Source organism: Barbatula barbatula (genome assembly GCF_947034865.1).
Source record: "Barbatula barbatula genome assembly, chromosome: 12".
NCBI classification, from domain to species: Eukaryota; Metazoa; Chordata; class Actinopteri; order Cypriniformes; family Nemacheilidae; genus Barbatula; species Barbatula barbatula.
In genome coordinates, this window is record NC_136775.1 from 20,361,601 (window position 1) to 20,389,579 (window position 27,979).

The window sequence follows — 27,979 nt, forward strand, 5'->3', positions numbered from 1 at the left end:
TTGGCATTATAGTGGGATGTTGTGAGAATGGTTTAGCCTAAGTGGAAGAAACAGAATGTGTTAATTAATTGTAGGAAGAAGAGAGGTAGCTCAATATCTATATAGTAAAGGACAGAAAGAGACGGATTTTGGGTATATATTGGTAGTTAAAGTTAATACGGATGGGTTAGGAGGTAATATTTAAATAGCACAGTAGTTAGGGATATAATTTAAATTTTAGAGGATGGATTTGGATTGCGTGGTTTGCATGCAGAAGGAGTCAGTGATTTGACTGTGTAACTGAACACGCAGCGCCAGGTGATCCTGAGACCTGATTGTTATTTTTAAGAGGGATACATAATATGAGTAGCCTTAGAGTTTTCACTGAACAGTAGGTGGCGACAGCCCGCCATTTAAAAGAAAGGAAGAAGAAGAAGAAGAAGAAGAGGAGGAGGAGGAGGAGGAGGAGGGGAAGAAGAAGAAGAAGAAGAAGAAGAAGGCACGCATGCGCATGCGCAGAGTGAGCGCGCGAATCGGAGGAGTGGAGTGACGTAAGAGCAGCGTGCAGTAAACAGGTTGGCGGCGGGAGAAGTGAGACTTTCTTTGTTTCTGTGTTATATTCAAAGTTAAAACTATCGTTCACATTCGTGGATAATATGTGGAATCAAGGTATGTGGTGTAGTAATCTTTTCGCGTATAGTTACATGCGCAGGTTTCGGGTTTAATTTGCTTAAGTGCTGAATGCTCTGTAATGTTAATGCACTTGTCATGTCTAATGTAACGTTATGTTTATATGCACGAGAATACTTACAGCAAAACTTTGTTTTAGTTGTAGCACATGGTTTAAAAATTAGCTTAGCTGGCTCTGTTGTTTGTTTATGCAGCAACTATACAAATTCTCGGAAGGAATTGATGTTGTCTAACGTATATGAAATATTTGAGCATTCGGGGAATGTGTTGTAGTCTAAGTATGATGACATTTAATCGGTTTTGATGGAAACCGAAACAGACGTGAATTACATTTTATTGACAGGTAAATATGGTGAGGCCAGTATGGGTGGATACACACAGTCTCCAGGAGGATTTGGATCACCAGCTGCATCCCAGGGAGGTGACAAGAAAGGGGTCAGTCTGCTTCAACTTTATATAAAGCCTATGAACATGTCATGCTCAGATTTCACATCAAGGTGTATATAAAACAAAGCCTATTTTAGAAAAACATTTTTCATTTATATTGTGACAGCTTTAAGATGCCATGATATCAAAATCTGACATCTAAATACACTTACCTTGTTAATAAAAACCTTTTGCAGGTATAGAATTTTGTTTTTGTCAGTGAGCCAAAACTGTCTTGCATTAGTTATTTATACAAATGTGTATTTAATTTGTTAATCTTCCTATTTGTAATGTAACTACAGGACAAATGTTACAAATTAGCTCTAACTACAGTGCTTGCCACTATTATTGGCACCCTTGGTACATCTGAACAAACAATGCTGTAAAAATTAATCTGCATTGTTTTTGTTTTAATCTTTTTTAAATTACAAATTCAAACATTTCATTCAAGTAAATCAATTTGAAGTGGGGGAATATCAAATTTAGAAAAAGAAAAATTCTCCTTCACACCATGGCCACAATTATTGGCACCCCTAGTTCTTAAGAGTAAAATATCTCTTGAATATATTTCCATTAATATTAACAATTTTGAGCAGACCAAGGTGGCTAAAAACATGATGTTTTCCATTCATGACTTATTGTTTCACATTAGAAGTAACACAGCCCAAACCCCCTTAATCATTCTTCACAATGGGTAAAACCAAAAAATATTGTTCTGATGTGAAGCAAAAGAATGTTGAGCTACACAAAATAGAAAGTGGATTACATTTTTTATACCAGAGGTTCTATTTTATACCAGAGGTTCTGGACATGTTTGATACATGGCATCATGTATTACTGAAAATACCAACAAATAAAAAATTTAAACCCCGACTTGCTCTTATAGAAATATTATATTGGTGTCGTGGTTAGATCTTCCATCAGCACATTGATTTAAAACAAAGATCCAAATCAACAATGGGTCACTGAACACAAAAATCAAGATCCAGCTATAGCCATCGCAGTTCCCTGACCGGAACACTATAGAACATGATTAGGATGAACTGAAGAAGAGGGAGCACCAACATTTGAAAGATCTAAAGAAATGAATGACTGCCAATGTATTCACAAACCTCATCAGACTGAAAAGAAAACGTGCTGTTTTTCTTATAAATTGAGGTTGCAGAGTATATTAAATAGAAGGGTGCCAAAAATTGTGGCCAACATGTATGGAAGAAAAAATGTTTTTACAATTGCGATATTCCCACTACTTTAAATAGTTTTCATTCAATGAAATGTTGGAATTTTGTAGATTATTTAAAATAAAATCTCAAAACAAGAAACAACGCAGATTTATTTTGACTGCCTTTGCTCATATTTACCAAGGGGTGCCAATAATATTGGAGGGCATTGTATATAGCACTGTGATTGATACTTGCCTTGTATGGCTCTGTTTTATCAATGTATTTTTTATAAATAATCGAAGTAATTAAAAAAGGCTATTAAATGGGTAGGGACAGTAGATTCCAAAACAAGTATAAAATGTCATCTAGATCTATTTGTGGCACTCTGTGAGATTTGCTTAATTGGGACACTTTTTGACATATAGATGAGACTGATGATAAATGTCCCAATTTACTGCAAGTTATGCTTGTAGTTCTCTAATACTGATTTATAATGTGTTATTTTGTAAGTGATAGTAAAGTCTTAAGTGAAATGTTTGTGTGTGCAGAGAACACGAGCACAGCATATTGTTCCCTGTACAGTGTCTCAGCTGATGTCTGCTGTACAGGCTGAGGATGTCTTCAAAGTGGGAGAGGTGGAGATTGCGCAGGTGAGTCTGACCCTGTCTCTCAATCAGGATCGCAAATCTGTATCATGTACACCGGTTCAGGCACTAGTAAGGACCCTGACTAGCTTCACATTGGGACACTGATGACTTATTTTCTTGTGACGTGACTGTTGAAGGGGTCAATCAGAACAAACACGTTTTTTTGTAAGAAGCGCTCTTTTGAATTGTTGGCAATGAGCATTTTTCCAAAACTCCAATTTGCTATTTATTTACAACATGTCGCAAGAAGCAGCGTTTAAAAAATTATGTGCTTAAGGAACTCTTAGACCTTTAAACCTCCATTATATGAAGCAAAGAGGGCTGCATCACCTACATCTCTGATGGCCTGGGAGTGAGTAAATAAACCGAAAACTGGAGTTTTTGGGTGAACTATCCCTCTAAGGATACTTGACTTTCTGTGTCTATCTCGTGTATAAACGTGTCCACACAGCTTTTTGAGTTTACCCATCACAGATTAAGCGTGAACATGCACAGTACAAATGAGTATGTGTGCTCTACCAGACCATCAGAGGGCAGTGCCGAGTCATTTCATTCCCAGACCCACTGCAAATTAATGTTAGAGGAAGTCATTTGTCATTGCAAACCATCCAAGCAGACAACAAAAAACAACAGCCAAACAGTATGGAGAAGGATATGCTTCTTAGCCTACTGTTCTTGGTTAACCGCGGTTACCACTTAATCCTGCTTAAATTTAGCTGGCTGCGATAATGCAAGTTATTGATTATTTTATTGATGCGTAGCTTGTCCGTGAAGCACGGCTCTGGGATCAGTAGGAAATGCTGCTCGATCTAAAAGCAGTGCAAGTTTGAGTTGCTTATAACGTGTATTTAAAAAACAACACCCGTCAAACATTATCATTATAATATATACTTTATTATCATAAGTGATGCACCGATACCAGTACTCGGGTCTCTGTCCGATACTGTGCTCATGTACTCGTAAAACTACCGATACAACCATACCCGATACCACCTTATGGCAACGCATCTTCTGATGCGGAGCTGCGCACAACCACAAAGCGAAAAGAGGTCACACGCTCTCAACGCGCACGACCGCGTTGGCGTCATTTTTGCCATGCGGACCTTCGTTATCCTTCTTGTCAGTTGAAAGTCGGAGGAGGTGCCATGTTAGCCGAAATATTTTAAGATAAGGGATGATGATAAAAGCAGAGCAGACTGCAAACTATGCTCTGCTAAATTTTCAAAAGGAGGGGTTAGAAATGGCTCCTTTAACACAAGCAAATTGATCCAACATCTAAAGAACCAGCATAACGTCAAGTTCAAAGAGTTTGCTAATGCTAGCACCAGGAGACTTAACAGCAAATGCTGGTGATGCGTGAGAAAATCTCAAGAGACAACCCACAGTCAGTAAAAATTACAGAAGCTCTTAACCAGTTCATTGCACTTGATGACCAGCCACTGCCAGTTGTAGATAATACAGGATTTCGTCGTCGTCTTGGTGTACTTGACCGTCAAACTGGCTCATAGCTGATAATGCAGAGAAGCTTCTTTTCATCAACAATAATCTGCCTCTCACTTTCCCCAAAAAAGCTCAGTCTTGACACTTAAGTACTGTAGTACTAACATATAATTTCAGTTGTTCTGCTACTGTTGTGTGGTACTGAAATTCATTGAATGTGTTATAGGTTACGTTTATGTAAAATGAATTGAATATAAAAATGTCAGCAACAGCATCAAAGACTTGTACTTGGTCTGAAAAAAAGTGGTATCAGTGCATCCCTAATTATCATGAAAACACCTGTGGAGGCTTCTTTGTTTATTAAATTATATTGCACAACTTAATACAACTGGCGTTACCGAAAGTGCTTCACAATCACAAACTAGAAAACACAGAACAATAGAATAAATAAACGTATCGGATAAAAACACATAGACAATAACACAGTTAAGATTGCTCTCCCTTAGAATTTAAAAGATGCTGTTTTAGCATAGCTTTGAACATGGATAAGGTTTTGGCAGATCTTATCTATTGAGGGAGGTCATTCCACAGTTTAGGACCTGCTCGAGAAAATGCTCTATCACCCCATGTATATATTTAGTCCTGGTAGTAAAAAGCAGCTGTTTATTTTCAGATCTCAAGGATCTAGAAGGGGTGTACATTGCCACCGGAGCGAAGTTGTGCAAGGCCTTAAAAACTAGAACGAGGATCTTATAAGTAATTCTACATTTTACTGGCAGCCACTTTATTGAAATTAATAGTGGGGTCACCGATTCATATTTCTTTGCCTATGACTATCATTTTAGCTGCAGCATTTTCGATTCTCTGTAAACGCACAATAGCTCCTGCATCAACACCATAAAAAAGGGAATTACAATAATCCATTCTAGAAAAGACAATGGACGTAATTGCTTTCTCAAAATCCGAACTAGATAGAAACGGTTTAGTCTTCGCTAACAGACGTAAGCTAAAAAAACAAGATCTCACCACAGAACAAATTTTCCTATCCAACTTTAAATCGCTATCCAGAACAAATCCCAAATTTTTCACACTAGATTTTACAAAACCATTCAAAGAGGTTGTATTCAAGCACTGCAGCATGTCATGTTTTTTTGGGCCAAACACAATGACATAACATTTATTTTCATTAAGCTTCAAAAAGTTTGCCGCCATCCACTCCTTAACATCATGTTACCATGCTAATAAATAATTAAGTGAATTTGAATTGAATTCTCTCACAGGCAAATAAATCTGCCTATCATCAGCGTAGCAGTGGAATGACACTTTGTTTCCGAAAGATAGCCCCCAATGGTAGCATGTAGAGGGAAAAAAGGATTGAGGCAAGGATTGATCCCTGTGGGACTCCCCAAGGAAGATGTACTCTCGAGGAATCACATCCCCTAACGCTAACGGAACAAAATCTGTCTGTAAAATAAGATTTAAACCATTTCAGAACATTAACATTTAGGCCAATCCAATGTTCTAAGCGATTGATTAAGATTTCATGATCCACCATATCAAACGCTGCACTAAGATCAAGCAAAATCAAAATAACACTTTCACAATTATCCAGTGAAACAAAGATGTCATTTAACACTTTGACCAACACTGTCTCTGTACTATGTCAGGACTTTAAGCCCAACTCGAAGGGCTCACTAATTGAATTTGCAGTGATATGTGCTTGTAGCTGCTGAAATATAACTTTTTCTAAATCCTTGGCTAAAAAAGGTAGGTTTGAGATTGGTCTAAAATTATTAGGATCCTCTATTGCCAAATTAGGCCTCTTTAATAATGGAAGGACTGTAGCATACTTAAAAACCGCTGGAGAAGTGCCCTGACTGAGGCATTTCTTAATTAGGTTCAGCACTGTGGTTCCTACACTAGCAAAAATCTGCTTTAAAAAACGTAATGGTCCGAAAACACTACTTCGTCAATCATAATGTCCTGAATTTGTAGGTTAAAAGATAAAACCAGATCTCATGTATGGCCCAACTTATGAGTTGGTCCTTTGACCCACTGTGTCAAATCAAGAGTCAATCATATTTACAAACTCTCTAGAGACCACATCCTGTCCACAGCACAAATGTACATTAAAATCCCCAAAAATAAAAAACTGTCGAATTTTGTAATCAGGCTACTCACAAAATCAGAAAATTAATTCACAAAGTCCTTATTTGGCTTTGGAGGACGATACACAAGAGCCACTAGCACAGGATTTGTAAACATTATCTGAAACGTTTGTAGCTCAAAACTATTATAAAGTTCTGTTGAGATCGTCCGACATCCGATTTCATCTTTAAAAATAGACATAAGACCCCCACCGCGACCAGTTAACCGAGGGGAATTATAAAAGGAGTAGCCCAGTGGTAAAAGTTCGAACATCGGAGTGAGATCTCCTACCTTTTGCCAATTTTCCGACAGAAAAAGAAAGTCCATTGAGCATGAAGGTTTGTTTCCCACGGAGCGGACGTTGAGCAAAGCCACTGTGGCTTTTTCTTGATCATTTGCCGCTCACAGCGAACAGAGTGAAGATTCCGCAGCTCAATGCCTCTCGAACGGACTCGTGACCATCCCGTTTGTCTCGCAAAAGCCGGAAGATCAGGGACTATCGGGTGAATCCAGCCACTCATGCCAGTCGCAAAACGCTGACATAGTATACGGTTTCCACCTCTCCTATCCGCATGCGTTGAATCTGGGCGAAATGCGGCCCTGAATTCTCCGCCAACCATGGCCCGTTTCAGTTTTACAATAACACCGCCACGTTTTCCCTGCTTTCTCCAGCGGCGTCTTCGAAGAGCACCGGAGGAGGTGCGGCACAGGAATTTTCTCCAGCAGGTACGGAGGGATAAAACCGGATCCTTCAAAATCATTTTTAAAAGTGGCATCCACAGTCGCCTGAATAGTTGTCAGTTGATTCCGATCATAAATAAATAATGAAGATGCAGGTTAACAGCTAGCTACAGGAGCAAAACAAAACAAAAAGGAGCAGATAGACGGCATGCCATGACCACCGGCGCCATCTTTTATCTTTTAGACCAGGGGTCCCCAAACTTTTTGTAACAGAAAATGAATGGGCTGGAGTTACTAGTTGAATTATTGTGGAGATTTAATTATGATTTGAAATTTATTTATTATGCCTCCTAATGGTAGAATAGTTTATTTTGTTATGCACTGTACAGACAAATTATTACTTTTCAAGAGATATAGCCTATTTAAAGGGCATTGTTATTACTATCATAATTGTTATTACTAAATCATATTGAGTGCTACTCAAATTCAAAACATTTACTTATTCATATTATCTTACCTTTCTCTTTCCCAACCGCTTGGCCATTTTGTCGTCTCTTTGAAATTTTCAGAGTTTACTCGCATCATTCCCACGTGAAATTTGCTTCATTACAGATGCAAAATCACGTCATAGGAGGGGCTTCTGCCGCTCGCTCACGGCCCTAGAGCAAGCTCCTGATTGATAAACGTGGCGCAAATTTTCTTTTTACAAAAGTTCAGATTTTTCGCGCCGCATGTAGGTCATCGCGTCTTTGCATTGACTTAACATGTAAATCACTCGCGCTTAACGCTTCATTCACGTTTGGTGTGAACACACTATAAGGCATTGTTCAGCGGGCTGGTCCAAATCTGTGGGCGGGCCACATTCGGCCCGCAGGCCGTAGTTTGGGGACCCCTGTTTTAGACAGTAAATGAACAGAAAGCACTGTCTTGAGGCTTGAGGATCAGTGATAAAAACATGTCCTTACTGTGTGTTCACACCAAGCTTTAATGAGGCGTCAAGCGTTTAAGATTTAAATGTTAAGTCAATGCAAAGACGCGATAGACGCGCTTGCGGCACGAATAGCGCGAATGAGGCGGCGCAAATGGCGAGAATTTCACACGCGAATGAAGCGAGTAAAATCCAAATTTTCAAGCGTCCAACTACTCGCGAATAGCGTGTTTTATTTGCGCAAGTCGCGCTTGATGTGAAGACACAGTTAGGCATTTCTTAGAACTACGTCTGTTATGGTCTTCTTCAGCAATGCGTATTTGGAGTTTGTTCACGAGAGAGCCTTCTGGCATTCGTTGTGCATAAATCACATAGTATATCTTTTCGGTTAACCGAGCACATGTCTCATTTCAGCATGTTGGTTTTGTATCGTTCTTCGATAACGACAAACTGCACACTTTTTGTGTGTGTTATTGACCACTAGTGGACTAGGGTACTTTGTTGCGCATGCGCTGTTCTATGCATTACTTCTGCGCGGTCTCCAAAATGGCTGCACACTGTTCAACCGAGGAAGGTCATAGCAGCACCCTCTGCTTGTAGCTTTATAAGTTTGTGATATTACAGTTAACATCAACTTGCAACATAACAAAAAAACGCTGCATGCTGCTCTTTCAAACATGAAAAGCGCGTTCTATGAGATAGCCCGCTATCAAACATGAAACATTTATATTAAATCTCATCTAGAAATAGGTCAAGGTTTTGCAATGACACTAAAATAGCTCTTGTTAATCCACATGTTGTCTTACAGTTTTTAGAAGAAAAAAAATTATTAAACATCTTTTAAGTTTTATTTTCTATTATTAAACGCGTCCCTTAACCTGAATATTAGACGCTGACATGGCGTTTAAAAATAAAAGATGCACTACATACATCGTTTGTTGACATATTTGCACTACTTGCCAATTGACATGTATAAATGCGCAACACAAGGTTCGAACCCGCAACCTCTTGCACCCGAAACTTGCAATTTATCAGGTGTGCAACTTGCTTGTCAAGTTCCAAAAAGTTACTCACATTCTCAAGTAGCATCATATTTAATCAATGAAATATACAAGGCTAGATTAAGAACGAAGGATAAAAAAGATTCTTGTGAAGTTAGCAGGTATTGAAAAAGTTAGCAGGCAGAGGGGGACATCAGTGTTATGCCGGTGGTACGAAAATTGCGATATGGCAGAGTTGATTGGAAAACTGGCGTAGCAAGTCAGGGCCAGGCCCATATGCAAAAACTAATGCAGTGGCTATATATGTGTGAAAATAGCGACCGATTCATTTAGACTTAGTCTGAAGAGAACCGCTGCTATATAGACCAAGTAAAAATGGCAGCATTTCTTAGCGACATGCTATTTACACTAACTGAAAAAAGCTGTATTTTTTGTATTAAGTAAATGCTTAAGCATGTTGTGTTTTAAACCGCCATTAATGACTGTAACAACATTCAATAATGGAAGGAAGGAGGCGAGAACCAACAAACTTAAAACACACTTTTAATAAAATAAACAAACAATTAAACTAACTTAAAATGCCGGCAGCTCCCTGACAGTCGACTGCCGGCCACGCAAACTAGGGATGCACCGATACCACTTTTAAAGGATCGAGTACGATACGGATACTTTTTCCCTGGTACTCGCCGATACCGATGCTAGTTTCTTTTTGTTTGTGGCAATTTTCTAAGAACAACACAATGAGACATGAACATATTTATCTTTATTTTTAACAACTTGAAGTCATATTATGAAAAAATAAATAAATCTTATGTGCTTATCAAAAATTTTCAAAGCCAAAATTCACAGTGTCCAATAATCTCCAAAGGGCAAAACCGAGGACATTAGCATGCAGATTGCCATGCGTGGGTCGTCGTCATTGATTTTGAAATAATTCCACACTGCTAAGCGCGAATGAAGCGTTAAGAGAGAATGATTTAAGTCAATGCAAAGACACGATAGACCTACTTGTGGTGCGATTCATGCAAATGAGGCGGCGCGACTTGAGCTTTCGCGTTATTTACGCGAGTTGAAAAATCTGTCAGGAGCTTGCTCTGGTAGGGACGTGATTATGACATAATGAGCGGAGGCAGAAATCTGAAACAACAATGAAGGACTGCGCCTCTGAAGGATCTGATGGACCCAGACACGGCGCCGAACGAGTCTACGTCTATCTTCAGCCTTCCATAGCACATTATGCGCAGCTACCTGCTCAACAAAATCCATGTCCGCCATTTCGCAAACAAGACTGGAGCCGCCTGCCAGAAGCCGGTCTCGGTCCCGATAACAGTATCAACCTGGAGTTTTTGTTCTGGTTTTATTTTGTTTGCGTTAGGGATTCACCGATACTGGTATCGGTATCGGTGCATCCCTAACGCAAACAAAATAAGAGGCCTCGTCCTCTCTCGCACTTGCCTGTTGTCGCTCCTCTCTTATGCTCACGTCATCAGCTTCGTACCTTTCCCTCATGGCTCTTGTCCCGCCCTGCTCGCCACATACCCCTATCGCTCCTCGCAGGCCGGGGGGTATTCCTGAGACTTCGCTCTACTCCTCCGGTTATTACATATCCTTAGCGAGGTTTCATGAAAGTAAATAAAATGATATTTAGCCTATGTGGTGCGGTCAGCTGTTATAAATCGAGTATTTTATAACAGCTTAGAAACCCACTCAACCAATTAGGATCAAGGACCAGAACTGACCATTTTATAATCCTCTTTAAATTTTTTCATTCCACTATTAATAAAGGAATTCATTAATGCACTTTAAAATAATGTACTTATTTTGTATTTTAAGTTGTTTTTTTAAGTCCCTTTTGAATTTGAAGAATTTATTGATGGATTATTATTTCATTTATTAATTATTTTAATAATCACGCTTTTTATTGAACATTAGATTACTATTATTTCACCTATTAATATTTGAATACATAAATTAAGTTGTAAACAAATGGATTAATGCCTATTTTTATTGTAAATTTAGTTAATTAAACAATGAATGCTTTATTACGTTACACAAGACTTTTCTGGTCCTCCATAATTGGTACTTATTAATAGTGGCAGATAATGTTACTATTTTAACCTCAGTATTGTTGTGCATTAAACATTATGCAATAATAACAGTGTAATTTATAATTTTATAAACATTAAGAACGAGACAAGACTTTTACACTTTTTTTAAAGAAATCCTCAATGATGAAATATATAGAGGAAAATTCTCTTTTATTCACCCTTAACACAAAATGCAAAAAGAGTATGCATTATAAAATCAACTTGTAATTTATGAAACACATTTAACTTCTATTTTAATGAATTATATTATGCAGTAATTAACAATATGTAAACTAGAGCTGCACGATTCTGGATGAATTGAGAATTACGATTCTTTTGTTTCAAATAAAGATTGTGATTCTTTAACGGTTCTGAATGATGACTAAAAGTAATTTTTAATGGAGGTTCTGACAAAATGTAGGTATGTTATATTAAGGAATTTTTATTTAATTTTAATATTTAAGATTTTTACAACAATTACCACAGGTTAACTAAAGTGGTTGTTTTCTATCAGGGGGAGAGTGTGAGAAATAACGCTTATCAAGTTGCCCAGCATTTTGTGTCATATTCTAGACAGCACGCCAAATACGCATATCTTACCTGCTCTCATCATTACCCCTGCATTCATTATTATTTGGATAGACGAACTCGTGAAACAGTATGCTAACGGTGGTATAACTGTATTTTCCCTAGTTCTTACAGGTTGCTGCTTTTTATAAAAGGGATTTTTATTTGTAGGACTGCAGACCTATTCTACAAAATAATGTTTTGTTATTAAATTAACTTTTTTATCCAGGTAACAATTGTTGGAGTTATAAGAGGCGCTGACAAATCCACTATCAACATCCAATACAAAGTGGATGATATGACAGCAGCTCCTATGGATGTGAAGCAGTGGATAGATACAGAGGTAAAGACTTAGTCATGAATGTACGTTGTGTTTGTCTAACTTCACATATATATTCATGAACATTGACTGTTTGACTGTTCCCTTCCAGGACATGGGTGTGGAAAACTCAGTCATTCCTCCTGGCACTTATGTAAAAGTCTCTGGCAACCTGCGCTCCTTTCAGGTTAGAGCTTTTCATTGTAGGCGTCATATACCCATAACTTCAGATATCATTTATTCAGTTGTCTTTGTTTTCAAGATTGTAAAATGGAATGGTGTTAAACGTGCCTGGTTATTTTTCAAATATTTTTATTGGATTTTGAATTGTAAACACTTGTAAAACAATTAAATGATCCCCATACAGCAGCCCCAACATACACAATAATAAATTACAATAACAAAAAAAACAATAGAAATAAAATACAAATAAAATAAATAAATACAGATAAAAAATAAACTAACACTTTACAGAGTTACAGAGCCTGTGAATCAATTATGTCTCAGTGTTTCCAGCAGGAAATTGTCAATTAAAATCCAGAAATGGCTGCTAGATCATATAAAATCTCTGGGTTGACACCCGGTCGTGTATTTCAACTTTTCAAGTTTCAAGTGTGCCATTACATCCTCAACCCAGCGCCTGTGTGTGGGAGGCATATCTGATTTCCAATTACGCACAATAAGACGTCTGGCCAGTAGAGATGAAACACAATGGCGTCCGATCGTGCACCAGAAATTGCCATCCCAGCAGGGGTCACACCAAATATTTCGATTTCTGGAGCAGGGCTTATCGCTCTGTCACAGATGTAAGAAAAAGTATCAAAAATGGAAGACCAAAGCTGTATTAACTTTGGGAAGTCCCAGAATAAATGATAGAGGGTAGCCGGAGCGTGATGGCATCGGGAGCAAGTCGGGGTCAACATCTGGATATATCCTGGCAAGCTTACTCCTAGATAGATGAAGCTTGTGGCTCACCTTAAACTGAAGCAAACCCTGTCTGATACAAATCGAAGTTGAATTTATTCTCTAAATTGCGCTTTGCCAGGAGACATCCGACAATTCATCCGACATTCCGGCCCAGGAGCTTTACCGCTCTTCATCTTTAATTGCCCGATCAATTTCAGCTGCCGAAATGTTACTGTCAAGATCTGCCCTGTCTTGTCGGCCTACAGTTGGAACCTCAGGACCATCAAAATACTGAGCTAACGTGGTGCTATCGCAATTTTCAGTGGTATAGAGGTCTTCATAAAATTTTCTGAATTGTTTATTTATGCTTTTTTGATCTGTGGTTATACCTTCTGGGACCCGTTTCAAAAAGGAGGTTCAAGCAACACTTGAGATAAAATATGAACTCTGAGTTGATTTTCTCAGATAATCGCTACTCTGAGTTTTCTGTTTCAGAACAGCTGGTTTCAATCAGTTCAATCCACTCTGAGTAAGTTTACTCTAGGTTACGCGTGTTTACCGCGGCCTAAAAAACCAACATCAATTGAGTGAAGATAACACCGTTCACCATGGCAACGGCACGTGTTAAAAAGCGCTCTGTTTATTTCTCACCAGTCGAATTGGAGGCACTATATATATATATATATATATATGTATATATACCTACGATTTTTGTCATGTAGGTGCAATCCTTCTGCAATAAAAAGAACATGGCAGCAGCTGAAAATGAAATATAAAAACATCATTCAGTCCGGTGAGTTTAAATGCTCTCGCTAGTAGGATGCCTGACTGGGAAATGTTTGATATATTTAAGAAAACTGGCCTTGAAAGTTATGAGGATATGAGAACAGAGCACTGTGGCTATAGAAGACAGAAAACTGGCCATGCTTGCCCCTGCTCCAGCTAGTGAAGAGCTGTGCAGTGTGTAAGCCTCACTCCCCGACCAACAGAGACGCTCTAGCGACAGACGATAGAGACTGAGGTCTTTAGGCTAATGTCGTTAGAGCGCCTGTCTCCCATTCGGACCGACGTCGGTTCGAAGACCGCGCAGAGCGGGGCGAGTGGGACCGGTTACATATGCACCCATTCACATTGGGAAAACCTGAAGGGTATTTGAATTATTATCTTACTTCAAGAGGTGGCTTGCTAACGTGTTCTGCATCGATGTTATAAAGAAAGCTTGCATTAGCAAAGAAACTTAAGGCCATACAGAGAATTTGCTCAGATGTCGAGACCGGACGAGTGAGGTTGGTGATGTAAGGATGTAGCAGATTGTTGATATATTTAATGGACTGTAAAGAAAAACGGTATCGCTCAAATAAAAAATCCTCAGAATATGATAAAACATCCAAACGGGGCTTCACCATATATTCTCTCTCGATGAAAATTTAACTCTCTCCGAATGAATGCAGCTTCCTCATCTACGGGTTCCTGAATAAACAGACATGCCATTTTAATGTCTGTGTTACGAACTTGTGCGGGATTAAGGAAAACTAATGAAAAAACTAACGGCGAAGGCAATTTCAACTCTGCTCTTTCAACTCTGCTCGCTCTTCTAAAAGAGAAGATTGTAACAAACCTCGGGTTAGTGAAATAAAACCTGCTCCCGACCAGGTTAGGTTCACAGAGTAGGTTACTATGGTTACTCACTCTAAGTATAAAAGACCTCGATTTCTGAAACGGGCTTGCCTTAGCTGATGGCTAAGTAGTTTGCTGGCTCGTTCCCCATGTTCGTAAAATTCTTGACGAGATTAAAGATAAAGCTCCTCAGCTACTCCAGATGAGAGAGCATCGAATTCTGTTAGCAAACCAATTCTATCTTTACAAAGAGCCGCAGATGGAGCCTCAGAATTTTTATGATCAATGTCTTTTATCAAGGAGATCAACTCATTAAGGCGTGCTGACCGCCTTCTGTTCATGCTTACATTATACGATATTATCTGACCACGTAGATATGCTTTCATTGCCTCCCACAGGTTAGAGTGACTCGTGTCTGGTGATTGGTTTGTTTCTAGAAAGAAGTAAATTTGGGCGGATAGGAAGTTAACAAAATCTTCATCAGACAGAAGAAGCGTGTTAAGTCTCCAGTTGCGTTGTGGAGGATCGTTATCCGGAAAGCAAAGCACCATTATTACTGGGCTATGGTCAGAGATAACGATACTCTCATATTCACTAGACCTTAGCAGGGGGAGGAGTTTCTTGTCCAGCAAACAATAGTTTATAGAGCGCATAGAATAGAAGATATGCATCCATTTGCGTTATGCATCCACTAGATGGAGCTGTGCTAAAGGGAATGTCAACTAAACAGTCAGATAAAGCCAAATTTATTAAGTGTTCTGACAACTCCGTTCACTCCCATGGTAACGTTGTTCAAAGTTGATGTGCATATTAACAATATCTCCCAGCCGTGCTCACTCTTCTCCCAAACGTGGAGGGGAACTTTACCCTAAATTACCCTAATTCAGTAAACAGGTAGTAAAAGAAACAGTCTGATACCACTAAATCAAACGTTAGTGCATAACTCAACATTGTTCAGTTACGTATAACACATAAAGCTCACTTTTTCAGTTCATTCCCCGTCCACGAATCCCTCATTCTTCTTCTTCAGTGTCCGAATTGAACAGTTGGCGACAACGGAAACTCTGTTTAGTCTTTTTTTACTTGGCGCAGGTCAACTTTTTGCTTCCTCCACTTCCGTAGCATTGATTCATTAATGTTGAATTTTCTTGCTGCTGCTCTATTCCCGTATTCTACTGTGTGACCGACAGCCTTGAGCTTGAACTCTGTGTCGTAAGCGTGTCTCTTGAAAGGTGTCATTTTGGGGTCTTTATACACAGTGGTGTGGGACTGCGAGTAAGCACAGTACCGCTGTTTACTGACTACGGTAGCCGTAATGGTGCAGGCGGTGCGGCTTTGTAGTTTACCAGTCGTAATGAAACATTTTATGATTATTAAATTGTTTTTATTGGTTTTTCATGCTGAAACATTTTGACTGAGCGGATATAGATTTGGACAGATCCATATATAAGGCACTCCGGATTATAAGGCGCACTGCTGTTTATTGAGAAAATTAAAGGCTTTTAAGTGCGGCCTTATAGTGCGGAAAATACGGTACACACAACAGCCCAAGATATGGTCATATTCTTTTTCAAGAATATAAGCATGTTGACCATTTCTGGCAGCAGTTGAGACCTATGGGGCAGTAACTGTGTCTCCTGCAGTTGAGAAAACACGCTCACCTGGAATGGAGGTATGAGGGATGGAAAGGTATGCTTTGGCAAGTGGAGATAGTAAAGGATAGTTAGAGCTGTTTTCTCTCCACCACTTCAGAGGGCAGCAACTGAGTGGGATAGAGGCCTCTCTTCTGTAGAGATCAATTTGCCTCTTCTCTTCTCATCTGTGGTCTGTAAACAGTCTTTAAACCCTGCGTACACCTAGAAGTCCAACCTAGGTGATTGGTGATCGGTGCTCTCCTCTACCTTCAATAGACAGACACACACACACCGATTCAAACACACCCACATACAAAACACTACACAATATGCATACGTACTAATAGACACATACACAAATGCGCACACAGACACGCACGCACAGTGGTTATCACTGAGAATCACACATTTAAGATAAAGAAGAGAGAAACACGGGTCAAATATTAAACAGACTTTAACATCCTACATGCAATATTAAGTAAAACTTTAAAATTCTAATTATAAAACAGCCCCCCCGGACAGGCAAACATGGCAAAACAGTTTGCAAACTGTGGCGAGGAACCCAACACTACAATGAAGAAAAAAAACCTCCGGCAAACCCAGGCCCAAACAGGGGATTCCAGTTCCCCTCTGGCAAAAGCTGCAGCTATAAAATAAAGGCAAAATAAAAATAAATAAACTTCGTAATAAGGCAAATTATAGATTTAAGATGGTTTATTTCTTTAATGGTTATGGTAATGGTATGGTCATGGTATGCCATGTGACAAACGTAAATGTGAAATGTAATATGAAGTTTAAGGCAGACATTTATGCATAGCAACATACCATACAGTAAAGAATCAAGATTTTATCAGGTGTTCTTCCTGTAGTGGAAATCAAACCCATAGCCTTTGTGTTGTTAGCAAAGTGCTCCAGTTTTTGATATACAGAATTTCCAGGATTATTTAAATGCAATGTAAAAGTTACTGCTTTCTGTGTGTTTTTCTTTTTGCTTTCTCTGGATTGTCCTTCGGAAAGCTTATTGTTTTGGTTCTTGTTGCAGAATAACAGATCTTTGGTTGCGTTTTGCGTGAGACCTCTGGAGGATATGAACGAAGTTACTTCACACATGCTTGAGGTTGTTCACGCTCACATGCTACAGAGCAAACCACAGGCCATGGTGAGGCTGTCCCTTGTCTTTCTCACGTTCTGCTTCTGCTTTTCACTCACACATTCAATGCTTTTCGACATGGTCATTACTTTTTTGTGCTGACATTCTAGCGGTAGAATAACTAAGACCTTTTCACAGAATTAAGTGAATTGAATGTCTTCAATTCATTTAAGTTTATTTATCATGACAATAATATCACTATAATATTATACATCACAATATATCATATATTTTGTGTGTGGACACAGAAAGATGAATTACTGAAAGTTGAATTGATGTACTAAACATTTGGATTCAACAGAGTAGAAGTAGAAAACTGTGATAAAGAAACATTTATTTTACAGACTGGAGGTGGCGGAGGGTCGAGCATGATGTCTACGTCACATACGAACATGGCTAGCACAGGATCATCAGGAGGCTATTCTGGTGCAAATACGATGCTCATAAATGGATTGAGCGCTAACCAGAACCAAGTAAGTCAAGATAATCAGGAACCCGTTTTCTTAAAGCAGCCATCCATATCTTTGGTAATATTGCTGATGCGTCAACAGAATGTCTGTCTGATCTTTTTTTGTGCAGGTTTTGGCTTTGATCAAAAGTTGTAATGAGCCTCAAGGCATCAGCATGCAGGACCTAAAGCAGAGGCTCAGTAGCATGAGCATCAATGTTATCAGGTAAAAACTTCCCTTATGACTCCCCCTCCCCCTTCTTTATATGACTATAAAGAGCTTTTATTGTGGACTTTGATAAAGAGAACCGTTCTCTTCCTCTTTCTTACAAGAAATTGCTCATCCAAATCACCCCAAATAAATGTTGAGAATTTGGCTTCCTCTTTTGTCCAAGACTTGGGAACTATCAGAGATTTTTCAGAACAAAAATGTCATGCTTGTATTTGACTACTCCTGAAATAGTAAAGTTTTCTTGCGTCCTAATCCGCATACTATCCATCCTAAATTGTATTCGAAGGTTGAATTGGTATGTGCCAAATTGTAGTATGTTACAAAGAGTATTCCAAAGATTCCCGGATGGTTTACTACTTCCTGTAGAAAAATCAAAATGCAGAATGATGCACACAATAATGGCTAATATTACTCACTGCGAGTAGGCAGTTTTTAGTGACGCTCCACTGCATTAATAAATCATATAACTGATGCGTCAATAAATTAACCAATGTTAGTATACAGAAAACATTACATATGAAATAATGAATGAATAAATACCTTAATGGAAAGAAGAGCTGTATACTGTTATATGTCCCAGTGGTACATATTGTTTTGATGCACACTAAAATTTATTTAGTATAACAGTACATACTTTGTACAAGTAGGCGAATTAGGCCGCAGCATTTTTTTTCTTTTTAAACAGTTTATTTTTAAACTATGAGAGATTAATTTCCTCATTTTTAACCACCAGATGTCCATAAGCAAACGATGCATACGATGCAAAATGCTTGTCGTTACCTTTTTTTCTAAAGGCAGCATTTGAAGTGACTGTCTCTATTTCAGAGCCTTTCAAAAAGTGTTAACCTTAGTAATACATTTAGATTAATATCTGGTGCCAAGTCGGCTGTCGTCATTAAATTTGTTTTGACCATTTATAGGCAGGTTGTGGATTTTCTCAGCAACGAGGGACACATTTTCTCCACCATCGACGAGGACCATTTTAGATCAACAGACAATGAAGTCTAATTACAATCCTGTCAAATGTGGATATTAGAGTTTGCCCCAGTGTTTTTTTTTGTTTAACCACAAAAACAATGTTAAGTTCTGTTGGCCCATTAATGTTAATGCAATAAGCCATGTTAATGTTGCAAGTTTATTTTTTAATAACCACGCCACATCTTTTCAGTGGGTTTTTGAATGTTTAATAAGTGTTAAAAACATTGCAAATGTACATTTGTCAAGCTTTGTCACAACATTAAAAATGCAATTTTGATATTGGCCATTGTTTCCTCTTCTATGGTTTTTATAGATACAGTGGTGTTTCAGAGCTGTAATTCAGGATGATGTGGGTCTAATAGTGCATGATGCTGTCATTGGCATTTTTGAACATATCATCAACAGACTCGTAATCATGATCAGAGTCAGAAAGATGTCTTGCTGCTTTGGGAGGAAGGAAAATATAAGATTAGAAGGCACTTTATTAATGTTCACACCTCTTAATTCTAAGTGTCAATGTTCCAGGTATAGAACATGTCAAGGGTCAGAAATTGAGTTTAATCTATTAAGCAATCCTTCAATGGGATGGATGTGACTGATGGGGCTCTGCACTAAATAAGAGATGCTAAAACTGAATAGGTCCAATATCATTGGTGAGTGGTCCCACCCAAAGATATTTTAACTGTTTTTGTGTCCGTACACAAAGTCAATGGCTTCCAAAATACATAAAAAATATTTTGTGTTCTATGTTTGGAATCAAAGATTTTATATTTTATATAACTCCCCCTTTAAGAAGTTTAAAATGGACCAACCACATGTTTCCACGAGCTTTCACTGGCATCATGTTCATCGGTTACATTTAATAATTTATCAAGAATTCTATTAGCATGTTGAATCGTGGAAACTTAACTAATTTAAATGAAATTCTGCATCTTGAGTTTAAGAATGCATTTGCTCCTTAAAGTTGAAATGGCATAAATTGCTTGACATTTTACTATAGGCCAATAGAAAGACATGATCAACCTAAGGATTGTTGTATAGAAGGTCTTTTCACATATGTATTAGTCTGAGTGATGCTCTCTGGTATCGATGTCCTTTTCCTTGGCAATACTAGAGGAGGTTCTGTTAAAATCTAGAATTACACAAGAAAAAACACAAGGGAGATACATTATATGTCTTCTGTCCTTATTTACTTTCACTATACGGAAAGTACACATGTACTTTTTAGATTATTAAGATTAGAACAAAATGAGGATTATTAGTAACAATGTTCATTTCGGATTGAAGTCTTGCTTTGCAACCACCATACGTAAATATAAAGTGCATTATCTAGGTCAATTTGGCAAAATTCAGAATGTAATAACTGTTTGGAAACAGAGTTTGTTGTTAAGCATTTGTCATCATTATGAAACCCATATACTATATCTCTAAGTTTATATTTGCTTATATATCAGTGAGAGAATTAAGAGTTTATGCTTACTTCATCAGGGGGAGGTGGAGCACAGGGTCGCTTCATCATTGTTTGACCCAGAGAAAGATCATCCAGTTGTTTGGTAACCTTGCTTGCCAGGTTTGTTAATGTTGCTTTAGACTTTGGAGGCTTTTTTGACACTTCCACATATGACGTCCTCCTCTTTGGTGGACGAGGAGGTGGTTCCTCAACATTTTTTGAGAGTTTGTGATATTCATAGTAGAAATTCTCAGTTACTTCAGTGACAGTCTCTACATGCAGTTTGGGGGACTCACCAGTGTTCCAAGGCAGAGGCTCAGACATGAAACAGACAGACATTTGTGACCAGCGCACCGGCAACTCAAAGCACCTGTCAGGTTTACTGGGTAGGCTTGTCAACACTACAGTCTCTATAAAACTCTCCTCGAGCTTAAGTGATGTCAAGCCTGTCAAGGGATCTTTTTCTAGCTCTTTATCTTGAGTTACTACTTTGACATCAAGCGGCAAAGACTCATTAATTAAATCTATTAAATTGTACTTCTTGTTGTCTGATAGCTTTTCCACAAAGTGGCCTTCCATGAACAGCGGCAAGGAGATTACTTGACTGTCATCTTCATCTTCCTCGTCCTCGTCATCTATCTCCACAGTCCGTTTACAAATTAGGTTTTCAACTTTCTGAGCCACCTCAGAATTGCCCTTGAGCCTATCCAGCAATGGCATTTCCAGAACCTCAAGCTGATCACCAACACTGAGGGCAGGTACCCCCTCTTCCTCCACTGCTTCACAATGCCGCGTCACATTCACCTTCAAGCCTGGACACTGAGAGGATGCTAAGTATATCTCATATACTGATCCAAATTCTCTGGCCTTCCTCCTCATGCGTCCACCATATCTATGTGAGATTAGGAAGTACTGTTTTCCCTTCCTCCCCTTTCGAGTTGAGGCTAATACCATCGGTGTCTGGCCCCATCCATGTAGCACCAGGTGCCTTTCTTTCTGCAGTTCTTGGAACCAGAAGGTGTTAAATAACTGTTTGCCCTCTGCGACATCGAGGATCTCTACAATAGTGGGAAAAGACTCCTGTGGTTTTCTTGCAACTTCAGCCATGGATAGTGGAGTTATAAAGACTAAATCATGGAACTGTTCTGTCACATCCTGAACGTCCACTTCTAGGCTGGAGGGAAACTTGACTATGTCCTTCCTCACTGAATGTAAAAAAATTAATCCAAACATTAATTCTAAAAGGTGTAGAGCTTTGTTATCTCAATAAATTACTATCCTTCTAATAATTCTCATTAACATGATGTATACGCTGTTATTATTAAACAATTTTTAATGCACAACAATACCGAGGTGCAAATAAATAGTGGCAGATACTATAAGTACCAATAGCATTTTACTGATACTAACACTTAATCCAAAGAAAATAAAGCTATTTTAATTTAGTGTAAATAGCATATCACTGAGAAATGTAAACTTTGTCTAAATAGCATCTGTCGATATTTTCAATTTGCCGCTGCCAAATTGTATCCAGTTGTTACTGCATCAAATGCTTTGTTTCAATGCTTTGTGAACTGTTTAAGCTTAGGAAAATCCAGTGTATGTTGTACCACCATTGTGTACAAGGCAATTGTAGCGTGCATTTTCCTTTTTCTGTTTTGGTTTCAAATGATAAATAAAGCTGTAGCTGGTTTAAAAGACATAAGGGTGAGTAAATTATGATAACAATTTCTTTTTGCAAACAGTGCAAAACAGTATGCAAATGGTGGCGAGGAACCCAAAACTCCATTGGAGGAGAAAAAAACCTCAGGTACAAAACCTCAGGTACTCGAGTACAGTGGTGGACGAAGTACACAAACCATGTACTTGAGTAAAAGTAGAGATACCCAAGGTAAAATATTACTCAAGTAAAAGTAGAAGTGCTGCCTTTAAACTTTCACTTGAGTAAAAGTATAAAAGTATTTGCCTTCAAATGTACTAAGTACTTTGATTTGTTTTTATGGCTATAATGTCCTATTATAATTTTTGTCACAGGGCTCTTGCTTAACTCAGTCTATGTGAAGACTCTAATGTCACTCTTGGCAAACCAATCTATTAATAAAATTACATGAATAAGTCAGACAGACACTGATGTCTATTTACATTTTCATAAGCCCAAAACCTTGAAGCCAAACAATTTCCTTTAGAACAAAATTAAATAACAGGACTTGAGAGCAGGCAGTTTCGGTATAACATTTATTTGTAACAGTAATCCAAGTTTTTATTTAAATTTAAACTTGCAATGGAACAAAAGGATCGCAAAAACAAATAACTACTAATCTAAGTGGATTCGCTGAACCGTATTACAGCACATTCTCGCTAAGTAATTAGACATTTCTCCAACTTGAATTCTTGAAAGCAGACTGTTGGTTATGTAAGTATCTAACCCATCTTCATTCCTGATAAATGAGACAGGTGTATTCCTCCTCTCTCATTCTTTTCACTCAGAGAAGGCACTTAAAAATGAAAGACTCTTCTTTTCAACAATTTAAAAACGTAAGGCCATGAGTGTTGTGGCAAGTTAGATTCAGTCGTCTCTTCCATGATTTAACTTATAAAGACATTGGCAGTCAAAATGTAATGCTGTTGCAGACAGTTGCACTGAATCTGATGTGACGTTGAATCGTATGTTTGCCCTAATTAGATAACGTTACCAAGGCGACAACAGGGGCAAAACAAAACAAGTTCAAGACAAGACGCGAGATGTACCGTGATTGGTGGCTCGTTTTACCAGTTGCGTTTTTATTGACTCATAAATTAAAAGGAACTACTGATTTTGAAAATGTGGTGGAGTAAAAAGAAAGATATTTGACTTTGAAATGTAGTGGAGTTAAAGAAAAGTCTCACAAAATTGAAATACTTGAGTAAAAAGTACAGATACACAAAAAAACTACTTAAGTACAGTAACAAATTACATTTACTTCGTTACTATCCACCACTGCTCAAGTATTTCAATTTTTCAATTTTTCCCCTGTTGTCGCATTGGTAACGTTATCTAACGTTTCACAAAAAATTCAGTGCAACTGAACATATATTATGCAACACAACAGCATTATATTTTGACTGCCAATGTCTTTAGAAATTAAATCATGGAAGAAACTACCGAATCTAACTTACCACAACACTCATGGCCTTACGCGATTTTTTTTAAATTGTTGAAAAGAAGAATGAGTCTTTCATTTTTAAGTGCCTTCTCTGAGTGAAAAGAATGAGAGAGGAGGAATACAACTGTCTGATAACCAACAGTCTGCTTTCAAGAATTAAAGTTGGAGAAATGTCGAATTACTTAGCGAGAATGTGCTCTAATACGGTTCAGCGAATCCACTTAGATTAGTACATATTTGTTTTTACGATCCTTTTGTTCCATTGCAAGTTTAAGTTTAAATAAAAACTTGGATTACTGTTACAAATAAATGTTAAACCGAAACTGCCTGCTCTCAAGTCCTGCTATTTAATTTTGTTCTAAAGATAATTGTTTGGCTTCAAGGTTTTGGGCTTATGAAAATTTAAATAGACACCAGTGTCTGTCTGACTAATTAATCCAATTTTATTAATAGATTGGTGTGCCAAGAGTGACATTAGAGTCTTCACATAGAGTTAAGCATGAGCCTTGTGACAAAAATGATAGGACATTATTGCCATAAAAACAAATAATAGTAATTGGATACTGGAGTAAATTTGAAGGCAAATACTTTTGTACTTTTACTCAAGTGAAAGTTTAAAGGCAGCACTTCTACTTTTACTTGAATAATATTTTACTTTGGGTATCTCTACTTTTACTCAAGTACATTGTTTGTGTACTTCGTCCACCACTGCTAGCTGGTTCATGATTGTTTGGTTTGCCTTTCATCCCAATTCGCATACTATCCATCCTAAATAATGACAGTTGTATGTATATACTATTATTAAGTTATGTCCCAAAGCATAGTATGTTGAAATAAGAATTCACAAATGATTCACTATTCACGGTGAAAATTGAATGTGCAAATGTATGATTAGAGAAATGGCTGATATTACCCACAAATCACAGTGAGAGAGAGTAGTTTAGAGATGCTTTACGGAATATATTTAATCAGTAATGCTTCAATATACACATTAAAAAGCATTACATAAGAAATAATGAATGATGGAAAGCTAATGGTCCCAGTGTGCATGCAAGTAACATTTATTTAAGAAGGACCCAGCTCTTGCATGCTCTTTTACACTAAAGTGAGAATTTAGACACAGTTCCAGTAAGGTCAATTTCTAGGAGTAGGGCTGCGTTCCAAAATGGATCAGTAGTATTTTCAATTGAGAACATAATTCTGAGTTATTTATTCACAACATTGATTAACTGTACAGCATAAGTAAACACTGTTTTGCACTGCCATGTTCATGTGACGTATAAAGTGCCTGCTTTCCAGGATACCATGTGCTATGAGGAAAACTAATAAAGTGTATAATTAACAGTTGTACTCACTCTGCATAATGGCCTTAATTTCGTATACAGGACTGAAGATTAATGCGCCTCCAATATGCTTGACATTTGTACTGCGGAAGCGACGGGTGCTCAGCCTGGCTGATGACATGATTTCCTGCAAAGAGTAACCACGGGCACTCTCACACTCATAAAACTCCCCCTTTAGGGACAGAGGAAGGAGTATCTCTGCAGAGACCATGTTTTGCCCAGTTGTCTGACACCTTGCTTGTCTTTCTCCCTCTTCAGCAACATCTAATGATATGAGCGTCAACTCTTCTTCAGCGGGTAGTGTGAAATTGTCTATTTTCAGCTTATCTTTACTTATAAAGCTGAACGAGCTGCAAACATCCACACCAACAGGGCACAAACCCACAATTTCCTCTATTGTATAGTATGGTTGGTCCTCAGCGATGAGTGTGAACTGACCTAGTGAGATTGAGATGTAAAGCGACAAACATTATACTTGTAAAATGCACCATCCTTTTGTTAAGCTACACTGAGTAATGAGAGATTTTGGATGGAATCAAAAAGCACATTTATGTTCAGACATGGGTTTTTAAACACATTCTTTAAATCAAATTTTGTGATAATTTTGTTGGCTGATTTGGTTCAAGGCTTTGTACTTGTTATTGATTTATTCTTTTATCTCTTCAAGCATAATCATTGAGAGTAGTTTACCCAAAATATAAATATGTAGTAAATACCAAAAAAACAGAGCTTTGTCTAATTTTATTGCAGTTTTGACGCTACCTCTGGAGGAAAAGCTTATAGCGTACAGCAATTGTTCTCTTTGAATTACCTTTTTTAACACAATGGCTTTATGGCTCACCTGAGTATTTAGTAGACAACTCGAAAGACGTTTCTGTGCCAATCTCCTCACAAAATACAGACAAAAGCTCTAAACCAATGACCTTTACCAGGTCTCCAGTAGATAAACACACTTCGCTCCCTGAAAGCTCATATACTGACCCTGAAAGATAAAAATATATCACTATCAATGCAGTATTTGCATAACCATTTTTTTGTTCCATAAAGAACCTTTCTGTTACACAAAGAGTCTTTGTAGTGTGAAACATTTTCTTTAGATTATAAATAAGAAAGAACTTGTTCTTATACACAGTTTTAAAGCAACAACACAAATGATACTGCGCGTTGCCGCGTTCATCGACTGCCCTTAACTTTCGTTACACATTCACAAATAAGAGTGCCTGTAGATTATTTCTGGTTATTTCTAATCAAAAGAACCCGAGAAGAATTGTTGCTTGGCTAAATTTGCCCTTTAAATATTTTTTATTATTTAATACTGCGAGACCTAGCTCAACTGCGATGTCAATGTCCTGTATGGTTTCCTTAAATGCCACAAAACTAAAAATGAACATTCTACAAATTGTTTATTTAATACAATTATTATACAATAAAATAATAATCGGAAGTTAGTCAGCTCAGTGGTAAGAGCTTTGTGTTAACAAAGCAAGGTTGTGGGTTCGATCCCAGGGGATAGCAGATACCTATGTAAAATGTATAGGATCATGCAATTTAAGTCGCTTTGGATAAAAGCGTCTGCCAAATGCCTAAATGTAAATGTAAAAGAACTATTGGATAGTATACAAAAAATGAATGAAAATTTAAAATACTTTCTTAACTGTCATTACGTTAAGTAAACCATTAGTGACAATACATTTTGTGTTCTTATTCCTGTTCCTTTTTTAAACAAAGTCAAAACATACAGACATACACAAGTGACCATGATTATTACAAAACTTAAAATTAATGAATAATAAATCTAAATTACAAATACAAAGGAAATTTTATATGCTGTATAATTGACAGCTTAATCATTAATATAACATTATTATTGAGTAAAAGAGAGTCGTGAGCAGGATTTACAATCTTTCTTGTTACCATATTTTTTTTATTTTTGTCTTATAAATAGTAAAGCTATATTAAGCAAATCTAGTACGGGACCCTACCCTGGAAATAAACCCCGGAGGAAATCTGGAGGATGCGGGGTAAAGACTGTTGATCCAAGCAGCGGATGAAGTCTCGTAATGACTGGAGGTCTCCCATCTCTGACAACTAATTACACATTGAAATGATCTTCTTGTGTGCACAAACTGAAACTAAGAGAGGAAGTAACTAGTTACGCCCAGAAAAAGCCATAGAACAGCACTCATTCTTTTTATTAACTCTGTGAAATGTATTCACTCTTAGTCTGGTGAAAATGGTGACAGATGCTATTTACATTAAGTTTGACTAGCAGTAGGTTCTGTAAAGCAGCATTTCTTAGCGAAATGCTATTTACAACAAATGAAAATTGCTTATTTTCTTTGGATTAAGTGTAAATAGTAGTTAGATATGCTATTGGTACTTATAAATAGTGGCAGATACTATTTGCAACTCAGAATTGTTATGCATTAAACATTATGCAACAATAACAGGGTGTTAATCATTACATTTTGTTAAAATATTAAAAGAATTGAGACAACAAAGATCGACCCCTTACCCTAAACTTTGATTAAACACTTGTTAGCCAATCTTCAAATACTTTCTTAATTTTATTGAAAACAAATGCCTGCATTACATGATAAATACATTCAGGGCAAAAGTGCACTAAAAGCCCACTGAACCCAATGAGCGAGCTGCACTTGCACTTGCAAAGTAAAAAAGGTACTACATACCTTACACCACTGGAGTAACTCTTTGAAACATTGTCGTTCTTACACTTACTCTATAGGCCTTTTTCCCACTTCCTTTTTAGAATATTAATAAAGCACAGCTATGAAAACACTAAAAAGTAGAAAGGCAGATAAATCCAGAAACATCCTGGGTTTAAAATTGTGCTCTATAATGCTTCTGCATTTACGTTGTCTCTCTTTGCAACCTTTTCTTGATGTATCCCTGGAGGGCGTTAACGCAAGTGACTTCCTGTTTGATGCTTCGCAATTCAGTTTTATTTTTGTTACTATGTTAGAGGACATTTCTGTTAATGT

At 37.7% G+C, this 27,979-nt stretch overlaps 2 protein-coding genes across 4 annotated transcripts; one reads left to right on the forward strand and one right to left on the reverse strand.

Annotated features, from left to right (window-relative positions):
• Positions 1-414: 414 nt before the first annotated feature.
• On the forward strand, positions 415-19,326 carry rpa2 (replication protein A2). 3 transcript variants are annotated; one of them, XM_079469915.1, is made up of 9 exons: positions 415-648; positions 1,013-1,104; positions 2,807-2,908; positions 11,987-12,100; positions 12,189-12,263; positions 17,276-17,392; positions 17,728-17,856; positions 17,963-18,057; positions 18,984-19,326. In XM_079469915.1, the coding sequence occupies exons 1-9, from the start codon at positions 636-638 to the stop codon at positions 19,069-19,071; spliced, it is 825 nt and encodes a 274-aa protein (XP_079326041.1). In that variant the 5' UTR covers positions 415-635; the 3' UTR covers positions 19,072-19,326. The 3 variants fall into 3 exon arrangements, with proteins under 3 accessions (XP_079326041.1, XP_079326042.1, XP_079326043.1); XM_079469916.1 differs by having other exon boundaries at positions 416-570; XM_079469917.1 differs by having other exon boundaries at positions 416-554.
• On the reverse strand, positions 19,229-27,883 carry themis2 (thymocyte selection associated family member 2). The gene is made up of 7 exons (XM_079469911.1): positions 27,668-27,883; positions 26,960-27,109; positions 25,819-25,959; positions 24,990-25,415; positions 20,522-21,696; positions 20,065-20,173; positions 19,229-19,482 (listed from the first exon to the last, which is right to left on the reverse strand). The coding sequence occupies exons 2-7, from the start codon at positions 27,054-27,056 to the stop codon at positions 19,397-19,399; spliced, it is 2,034 nt and encodes a 677-aa protein (XP_079326037.1). The 5' UTR covers positions 27,057-27,109; positions 27,668-27,883; the 3' UTR covers positions 19,229-19,396.
• Positions 27,884-27,979: the final 96 nt, after the last annotated feature.